At 37.9% G+C, this 9659-nt stretch overlaps 1 protein-coding gene across 4 annotated transcripts; it reads right to left on the reverse strand.

The window, feature by feature from the left end:
• Positions 1–73: 73 nt before the first annotated feature.
• cops2 (COP9 signalosome subunit 2) lies at positions 74–6327 on the reverse strand. Of its 4 annotated transcripts, none has more exons than XM_079665041.1 (13): positions 6106–6327; positions 5471–5584; positions 5298–5375; positions 5067–5207; positions 4873–4962; positions 4697–4774; positions 4272–4446; positions 4000–4178; positions 3695–3747; positions 2181–2278; positions 2005–2087; positions 1266–1324; positions 74–669 (listed from the first exon to the last, which is right to left on the reverse strand). In XM_079665041.1, the coding sequence occupies exons 1-13, from the start codon at positions 6157–6159 to the stop codon at positions 525–527; spliced, it is 1347 nt and encodes a 448-aa protein (XP_079521167.1). In that variant the 5' UTR covers positions 6160–6327; the 3' UTR covers positions 74–524. The 4 variants fall into 4 exon arrangements, with proteins under 4 accessions (XP_079521167.1, XP_079521169.1, XP_079521166.1 ...); XM_079665043.1 differs by having other exon boundaries at positions 5082–5207; positions 6106–6326; XM_079665040.1 differs by having other exon boundaries at positions 6100–6326.
• Positions 6328–9659: the final 3332 nt, after the last annotated feature.

The raw sequence follows: 9659 nt of genomic DNA on the forward strand, positions 1-9659 counted from the left end.
GTCAGGAGTATGCATAGAAAAATACTTTCGAAGAGTGATTCAAAATGTGTGGAAAAAAAATATGTCTCATTAGTGACAGTTAAAAACATTTTATTTGACTCCAACTCGCCGGTCACAGAGTTAAAACGTTAGCTAGTCAAAGGCAGCTGAATCCTTTTAGTGCTGAGAGAAATCTGTTTATTACCAACAGGCAACAGTATACATTAAAATACTGTGTACACGTTTTCATACACATTTGGACTTTTTTTAAACAACTGAAGCATTTGTGTGTTGCACATGGAAGAATCTGCCAATCAGGAACATGAAAAACACAAATAAGTGTTGGTGATTTTGGCGCATCGCCACAAAACAACACACTTTGAACACGTTCTTGTGGTTCCTGGAGTCTCCTTGAAATTGGTGGCATTCTCAAAACCTGTGCTGTGTATCTCGTCTCAAGAGTATTTACTTGAAGAAGCACAGTAGCATACTTTATGGATGTATTCAAACATGCCATTTTTCTTGTCTCTTAATTTTACATGCCATCATGTGAGCTTGCTGACAATGGCTTGGTTGAGAGAGTTCAGCTGATTTGTCCATTTATCTAAAGCTGTGTAGCGAGCCCCTCCTCTCTTCTGGTAGTCCAGTTCTAGTAGCTGGTTGACTTGGTCAATTCGGCCGTGGATTGTGCTGTGAAAAAGAAAAAGGGGAAAAACCGAAGTAAGCATAACTACACATGTTGTAATATCTCTAGAACTAATTTTCCACACATTTTAGTTGAGCTCTGATAATTGAGTCTTGAAATACTAAGCCACAGTTTTTAGCCTACTCATATTTACAATTGTATATTTGTTCTGGCTTTTCATTTTTCAGATAAAGACAGCAAATAAAAACAATACCATTTTGCATGATTTATTGAGAACGCATGGTACTGTGTAACCCTATATTTAAAGAAAATACTTTTCTTTTCGCGATTTATTTATTGTTTTAACATGAGTGCCATTCATTTAACATTCAAGATGATGATGGCAACAATGAAAAAGTACTCAACAGTGTGGAGTTTATCAGATCAATCTCTTTTTTTGATTTACGTCAGAGAACCAGTTCAGCGGGGATGTGAGGCTGTAAATAGCAGATCACAATAACAATACGATGTAACTGAATCTGTCAATTCCTACCTCCTGACACTCTTAAGGGCCAAAGGAGGCAAACTATGAGGAACTATTTACAGGAAGAGAGTTATTTTCTATTCGACTTCTCAGCATCCACGTGATACAGAAACGTACTTATCCAAGATGCACTGCACCAGCAAACTCTCCACATCGCACACATCAATGTTCAGCTCCTGGAAATCAAGAGAAGAGGACAAGACTTATCAGCACAAACGTAAAACAAGTCACCATTTCACAATAGAGGATTAAACACACAGCTATTGTTGTAAATATTGTGTCAGATGTGTTTCAAAGGTATATGTAAGTATGTGAACTCATTCGTAAAAAAGGGTTTGACATATGGTGTAATCTTCTTACAAGGATGAATGAACACCTTGAACTATGTTTTATGAAACTATAAAGTTATTTAACAATAACTTTAGAAGAAAACTAAAGTCACAAAACAAGGAGCCATTTAAATGACAAAGTACAGACTTGTATAATGTAGGTATATTTATTTTAAGTATACAAGTGTTGCTTTTTCATGTGTGGATTTCATTATGTATTTTTTATGATAATTTCGGAAACCAATTTACATTTTCTGCCATTTCAGGAATGTGAATAGCACTGCCGCAACTAAAAGGTTGCTAGCTGCAAAGCCACAGCAAATGATGCGACATTAGCTTCTGCTTTAAAACGTGTGCTTTCTCCAAGTAAACCTTTCTCTTCAATCCTATGACTGATTGGCTTCAATACATGCTAAACATATCAAGACAAAGTCACATGGCAATCAGTGCAAATTATTTTCTAATAATATTCTAAATATATCAGATACATTCACTGTACAGGACATGTTTTAAACACATGGACTTACCTTAGAAATGAAAGGGATGTGTATTCTCGTGTACGGTTTGATGAGTTTGATAAGTACTTGAGTTCTAATGTTTCTCAGGAGCTCTGCAACACAACATGAGTGATTAGCTACGCTTGAAAACAAAATATTCAACAGATTTATCCCGCATGTGGACTGAAGTCACATTCACCACTCACCCTCTATGTGCTCTCTAATGAAGGGGTCGTCCATTATGTTACTGTGATTTGTTTTCAAGATTTTCTCAAATTCAGTGATGTCATTGTTCTGGTAGGAGCTGGAATGAAAAAACAGTGAGTGTTGTTAAACTATGTACATTGTGTCTCTGTGACCCACGCAAAAACTCTCATCCTGATAGCTGTCAAACATTTCTAAATATTATCATTTTTGCAAACACTATTCTTACAACAGTTTTGGGTGTGCTTTATTGGTTTCTTGTTTATGTATTAAAAATCTTAGATATATACTTGGAAAGGGAGCAATCTCAGACCAGTTAGTTATAATAACAGACCGTTATGTATGAAACATGAGAACAAAGGAGAGCAAACAAGGAAGCAGAAGACAACCAAGGGCTTGGAAAGACAATAGCAATGTTAATTTCTTTATACAAACACTGTGAAATACACACCATTGTTAGCACCGACCAAGCACTGTTTGGCAAGTTATAAACTATATTAGTACCATTAATGCTGTCAATTTTATATTCGTGACTAAGAGTAAATGAAATAAGTGATCCATTGAAACATGTTAATTGCATCTGCACCAAACTGTAACAGCTAGTATGAAACTGGGCCATAAGGAATGACAAACTGAAATATGACCAAAGGTCAAACAGTAAAAACGTCTGCCTCCAGTAGATAAGAATACATTCACAACAATGTGGAAAACTTTACTGGCATTTTGGGTCTATTTTCATAGTTTTGGCCACCAACAGTAACATTTTCAACAAGCATGTTGTATGAAGAGGCATTCATACAGGAACATGCATCATTTACAACTGAATGCGAACAAAGTGGTTCGCACATAATTATTACTTAAGTCTTTACAGAGAAGATCTGTTAATGACATGTTTAGATGCATTCACTTTAATTCTCGCTTACACATATATAAGACTGTCAGGTTAAACCAGTGCTTCTCAAATAGTGGTCTGCGGACCCCTGTTGGTCCGTGAGCACCCCCTCGTGGTCCGTGAGTATATTGGTAACATTTCACATTTGAAATAAATAAATAAATTTGAGTTTTGCAGAAATATCTCCGCAATGGAGCGAGCTTAAGTTTCACTCTCAATTGCATGATATAGCCCAGTGCAACACCTTCATCACATATGTTGGCACTTGTTTGTACCATTTTCAGGCGATTTGTCATTTGTTCTAGAAAAACGATGTGATTTGGGATATTTGTGGAGTTAGGTGGTCCGCGAGTGTTTTTTTATTGGTTAAGTGGTCCTTGGTATGAAAAAGTTTGAGAAACACTGGGTTAAACAAACGTCAATTCCAACACAGTTTCACTATTCATTTTTAGCCATATTTTGCAGCTTGGTGAAGCTGTAGCCGCACCAAACAGATTTCAAAATAAAATTGGTGACTATAATGTTACAACTGGTAGAAATAAAAGCCTATAATACAATTGCAAGGCTTTTATTGTAAATAACAGGACGAAGAGCTGATCCTTGAATGCATTAATGTATGCTTACCTTACTAAGTTCGTCATTGCTAGGATCTCCGGGTCATTTTTGTATGGTTTGGCCTTTGGACAAAAATACAAAAAGTTAGGTATGGCAATTTCACTTGAGAGATAACTAATTAGGCAGAAAACACCAAAAATAATTTCAGCATTTCTTCTGATTAGATGCTTTTTAGATGTGCTGTTTTTCTTTTACTTCAACTGCAAACTCAAAAACGTATGTGGCACAGAGTCTTTCTAGAGTAGTTTGTCTCTTATATTTCATAATTTTACAGTATATGCATAGTTGTTGATCATTAAGAAATAATTGTATACCTCCTGTGAGTCAAAAGGGTTTATTCCTGATTTCATCAGCATGTTGGCGAGGACCAGGTACTTCAGGCATGTCGTCCTTCTTGGGCTGCCGGACTCATCGTAGTTTTTAAAGGCCTCAAAGAAGTCTGTGTGAGCTTTCTCAAACTCACCCTCTCTCAAATGCATCTTACCACCACATTCTGGTCAGGAGCAAACAAGGACAAGTCAATCAGCAGACAGTAAAGATAGCACTGAACAAAGTTAAACAACTGTGCTATGAATAAGGAAGATACCTCTGATGACTCCCATTATGAGCGGGTGAGGAATGGCAGATTTAATGTGAAGTGACTGCTCATACAGGGCTTTCAATTTCTTGTTGTTTTTTTGTGCTGTGTACATCTGGATCTCCAGTGCGTAAATCTCCAATAGCTGTGTGCCTTTCTTCAGGTCGTCCTCCCCATCATCGGTCTGTAGAAGACAAACATATGAATTAATGTCTTATAAAGCTCATAATCCGAGTCAAATCTCCACATGCTTTACACTTGCCTGGAAAATATATATTATTTACTGATAATACAGGAATAAATAAGCAAGCAATTAAAACAGTAGCCACAACATATTTTATGACATCTGCCAGGTTAAACCTAATTTTATTTGAACCTAGGAAAAGTATTATTGCATTATACTGACAAACAAGAATACAAAATGCATCTTATACCTGACATGACTGGTGCAGTTGCCTTAGGATCTTTTGCAGTTTTCCATACTCTTCTCTCTCCAAGTACAGTTTCCCCAACTACAGGGGAAGGACAGAGAAAGAGCATTTATTTGCACCGGTTTTACTAGGAAATAATGGTTGGACATCAGACAAATCAGTGGAGAAGCTGTGTATACCTTTGTGTTAGTTTTAAACCACAGTCTGTCATTTTTTGCATCTTTCAAAGCATCCAAAGTGGTTTCGTAGAACTCCTGTAGTAAGTCCATCTAGCAATAAATAAAAAACTTTTAGGAGGACAGATTTAAAACATCCAAAATGGCAAGGTTCAATGAAAAAACATGTAATGGCCAGCTGGATAGTTCTGTCTCACTTTGTCTATCCCTACCTGTTTGGAGGTAGAGATATAGTCCAGGATGGAGTTGATGGACTTCTCAGAGTAGTTCCTGGTGACAGCACTTCTGATGTATGTGAGGAGCTGTTTGTACCTGTTCATCATCTCTGGAAAGTTTGTCTACAGGGATGAGACACAAATTAAACATCTACTTAATAATTTATGATTAGATAGGTTTAAACAACTCATCACATGTTTTGCTTAGCCTACCAACTTGAAGTTGATTTTGATCATCTGTTTCAGTGCTTTGAATCCCCATTCTCCTTTCTCTCCTTCAAGTTCCAATACCTGAACACAATTAAACCAAGAGGTGTGTGTAAATGGTGTGCTTTAAAAAAACTGAGATAAGAACAGGTTGTTTTTTTCACAGAGAACCACTCCACCTTCTGGAAACTGCTGAGTGCTGCTTTGGGATCATCCTCCTTCAAGGCTTTGGAGTTGTAGTACTGGTTCTCCAGGTCCACATTTGGCTCTGAATTACTGTCCTCTGAGTATTCCTAAATGTAAGCACATTATCATGTCAAAGTTCAAATCAGAATATCCAGTGTAAACATTTAAGTTGCACGGTTGCTAACATTACACACCAGAAACTCGTAGCTAGCTAACACGAAGCTAGGGATAGAAAATTGTCCCTAAATACAATGCTGCAAGTATGAGCCTTGAGCTAACGTAAAGTTAGCCAACGCCACGGCTTGCCAACTAGGCGGTTGGTTTGCCTTTCCTGTCTGCAATTTAAATTAACTAACATCTTCAACGCACGTACGCTAAATTGGTAATCTAGCATGGTTAATGTTTATTAAGACACGTGAATATAAGCTTAGCCCAACTGTAGTTAGCAAGCCAGGACGCTAACATTAGTCATCCGCTGTCAGCTTGGTATTAGCCAACAAGCTAACTAAACAGCTAACTAAACAGCTAACACGTAGCTAGCACACAACTACCGGCCCTGCACTCTTAGCGCTCAACGGACAAACAGTTTAAATTAAAGCGCAAAGTCAATAATTTCAGTTACAGATACCAGGTCGTAATCTTCTTCATCGTCGCACATGAAATCGTCTTCCATGTCAGACATCTTGATGGTCTTCCTCGCTCTTGTTCAGGGGACAGAGAGTAGCCCGGCCTGTGCTGTGTTTTGCAGCGATGGTGATGTGGTGTGTTTCGGGGTGGCAGGGAGCAGCAGGTCCGGGCTCCGTCCATAGATGGTGCTGCTGGATCGCCTCAGAAACAACGACACTGGGATTATGTTTCACCAGCTGCAGCTCAGCATGTTGTAGCATGACATGGCTGTAGTAACATATTGACATTTAAACATTACTGCAATATTATTGTTACTTGTATCATGTATTGTATTAAACTGTAGGCCTACCATGTTTTATTATATTGTACTTCACTATGGGCCTATTCTAGTCTAACTTACAATGCACAACATAACATTTGATATTTAGTTATACTGCTGCATGCCTACCTACTTTATATTTTTATTATTGTTAAATGTATGTAGGCCTACTATTACTTTAAATGCATTGCACCGTATACTATACTGTATAAGGCCTATATTCCTGGACTTTATCCAGTGGCGACTGGTCATTAGGAGCACAGCCCCACCCAGTGTCAGCAGAAAGTAATTCAATAAGGATTCCAAAAAAATGCAAATAAGTGCAAAAAAAAAACATGTTAAAATATATTTTAAGATCATGTTTGATCATCTGATTCGTCTATACATTGCTGTTTTAGTCTGTGTACTTCTAATTAGTGTCTACAGTGTGCCGTGTTGAGCGACGTGGGTCAAGCCCCGATCTAGCCCCGATCTAGCCCCTCTCTCTGTCTAAGTGAATGGGTGCTGTAAAAACTACCCTGCGCATGCTCAGAGTCTTTTTCTATTCAATGTGTGCGGCAAAAAAATAATCACCTAGGAGCAGTGTGCTGGCATACCCACCAAACGTCATCTCATAATTCAGAGCTGATTGGCTGTAAGTACGTGTGCCGCGAAAAGTGTAGTTTTCACCCTGTGGTGAAGAGGAGACAAGAGAGAGCAGCGTATAGCGATTAAAATCAGTAAAACGGAAAGACAATGAATGAAGTTGACCAACTACGTCAGCTTTGGCAAGTTCATTTTATGTCATATCTTTTGTTGATCTTCTGTGTTTTGCCTATAGGCTATTGCTCTGCTCGATCGATTGATATTGTGACCTCGGTGAGGAGTGTCTGTGTTTCCCCCCCCCCCCCCCCCCCCCGCTCAATCGGAACCATGGATAGCTACAGCTATTTGTTTATGTGTTTCTGACTTTGTTAATATGTACAGTTTTAACACGTACTATTCCCAATATCTTTTTCTTTTGTATATATTATTCTGGAGTACAGTGTTTACATACACAAGACTTACCTTGTAAGGTCTCTTATTGCCCTTAAATAGTTCATTCTTAAATAGTTTCTACTCTTATACTAGTACTAGATTAGTTCTCTATTAGCTAGTCTTTGTGCTACTGAAACAATTTAATTTCAACTCTAAAGATCACTAAAGGCATATATTTTATTACTTTGTTTTGTCTTAGTAGCCTTACATCGTGTAGTCAACAGAAGTAATTGCTCACACACAAACACAGATAACAACCACCACAAGAAATGTATCAAAGTGTTGCAGGTTCTAAGGTTCAAGAGAAAATGTGAAGGAAGCACTCAGATCTCTTACTTAAGTAAACATACAATATGTTATCAGCTAAGTGTAATTGAAAATAAAAGTGTCATTATGATTAATTGATTGAGTGGAGCTTATTTTTAATTACATCATATACTGTAGCCTTCTGTAGGGCATTTTAATACCAAGCATACCAAACCAGCATACCAGCATGTTTTGCATGAGAAACCTTTTATCGGAAAAGTACTTGCTAAACATGTTAAATATACGGAAAATTCAATTTTTAGTAACATAAATTGTACTTAGTATTCAATACGTGAGTAAATGTATTTTGTACATTTCCATCATCCATTTCACATGAACTCCAGTTGTGCGTGTCAGGGTTTTCAGTTAGATCCATGAATCAGGTTCATGGCAAGAGGATTTTGTGACTGTTCTTTCAACAGAGTTGGCTGCCACACAGAGACCATTGGCATCGTCAAATCCCTCTCCAGCTTTTCTGCCTCACTCATGAAGTCATCCACATTGAACCCTGTAAAATATTTTTTAGAACTGAGCTGACGTTCCTCTTCCGAAAATTCATGCTATCAGCTTGTGTGTCATCAACTTATGCGTCATACGTTTATTTAAAAAAAAAAAATGGATGAGTGTGGTTGGAAAGCTCAAGTCCAACATTCTGAGCAGTCAATTTGGCCATAATATTTAGAAAATCCAGTCATGAAACACTAACAATAATACAAGACGGAAAATGTATTCACATACTGGGTTATAACCAGTCTATGATTATAACTTTAAAAGCATTATGAATTTCCAGTCTAATATTACTTGTGCAAGTATTCATATTTATCAGTGAATGTTCCTAAGCCATGTTATCTATCATCTGCCAGAGTTTCCGCGTATCTTAACTGAATTGGTTTTCTAACAAAACAAAAGAGAACCAATATAGTTTAGAGCATTTTTAGCTTTGCTGGAATAACTTGTTGGCCAAGTCAAACCTCATTGCAGACCAACTTTGGGCAGCCCTGATTTACTGACATGATGGTATTTGTTGCTTGCATGAGATGCAGCAATGTTGCGTGTGTAGTGTCTGCCAGCATTTCATTAATTGCTCTGGGGTTGCCTCGATACAAAGACGAACAAATCAGTAGTCCTTCTGTGGGTCTGACACCATCGACAAGTGGGTGTTGATAAACCCTGATTTGTCATGACAACGCCTACACAACGTTCTGAAATGATATGGCATGAGGCTTCTTCACATACCTGAAATACACTGTTATCACCACAGACTGACTGATCAATCACCATGTTTACAATCTCTAAAAAGGCATTCCCCCGCAGTGTTGGGAAAATACTACAGTATAGAGAACCCTTCCTGCCCAAGCTTAGGCACCAATTTAGCACCAAATACTTTTTTTATCTGACTGAGTCAGAGGGGTGTCGTGATAAACACAAGTTCATCATGTTTAACCTTACCATGTAAGCCTTATAAACACTTCTGAGCAGCCCTTTTCCTTTCAGACTATCTTTGATGATACACTTGATCAAATTAGTACACTGATATTAGCGTTTATGTGTAGACTGGGTTTTATAAGCCGTTTAATTTGTGCTTGCCAAAAACTGTTTTAACCTAATACCCTTAATACAGTTTATATAATCTCATTCTTGACAGTGCCTTAAACACAATACCTTTCTTTAATATATCTCCAGCATGGCATCTGGCAGCAAAGTCCAGAGTACCTCTCTCAGCAGGCTGCCTGCTTGTATACTCTACACACAGGCTCTCACCACAAAGTGCTAACACAAGGGTGCTTACTCTTGTTGTAGTGCTGCCAACTCCCTTGTAGATCATTACTCATATTTGCACACCAATGCACGCATAGGCACACACATAGTGTATATATATATGTATGTGGTCTAATACACACACCTGCTTAATC

The sequence above is a fragment of the Notothenia rossii genome (genome assembly GCF_949606895.1).
Source record: "Notothenia rossii genome assembly, chromosome: 2".
Taxonomy (NCBI): domain Eukaryota; kingdom Metazoa; phylum Chordata; class Actinopteri; order Perciformes; family Nototheniidae; genus Notothenia; species Notothenia rossii.

Excerpts from the sequence above, each read along its gene's own strand:
- cops2 (XM_079665040.1), bottom strand. The coding sequence starts at position 6,159 with ATGTCTGACATGGAAGACGATTTCATGTGCGACGATGAAGAAGATTAC. Across the intron at positions 5,585-6,099 it reads AAGATTACGACCTGGTATCT|GAATACTCAGAGGACAGTAA; the intron begins GTAACTGAAATT and ends GCTTACATTTAG. Across the intron at positions 3,748-3,999 it reads ACCCTTTTGACTCACAGGAG|GCCAAACCATACAAAAATGA; the intron begins GTATACAATTAT and ends TTTTGTCCAAAG.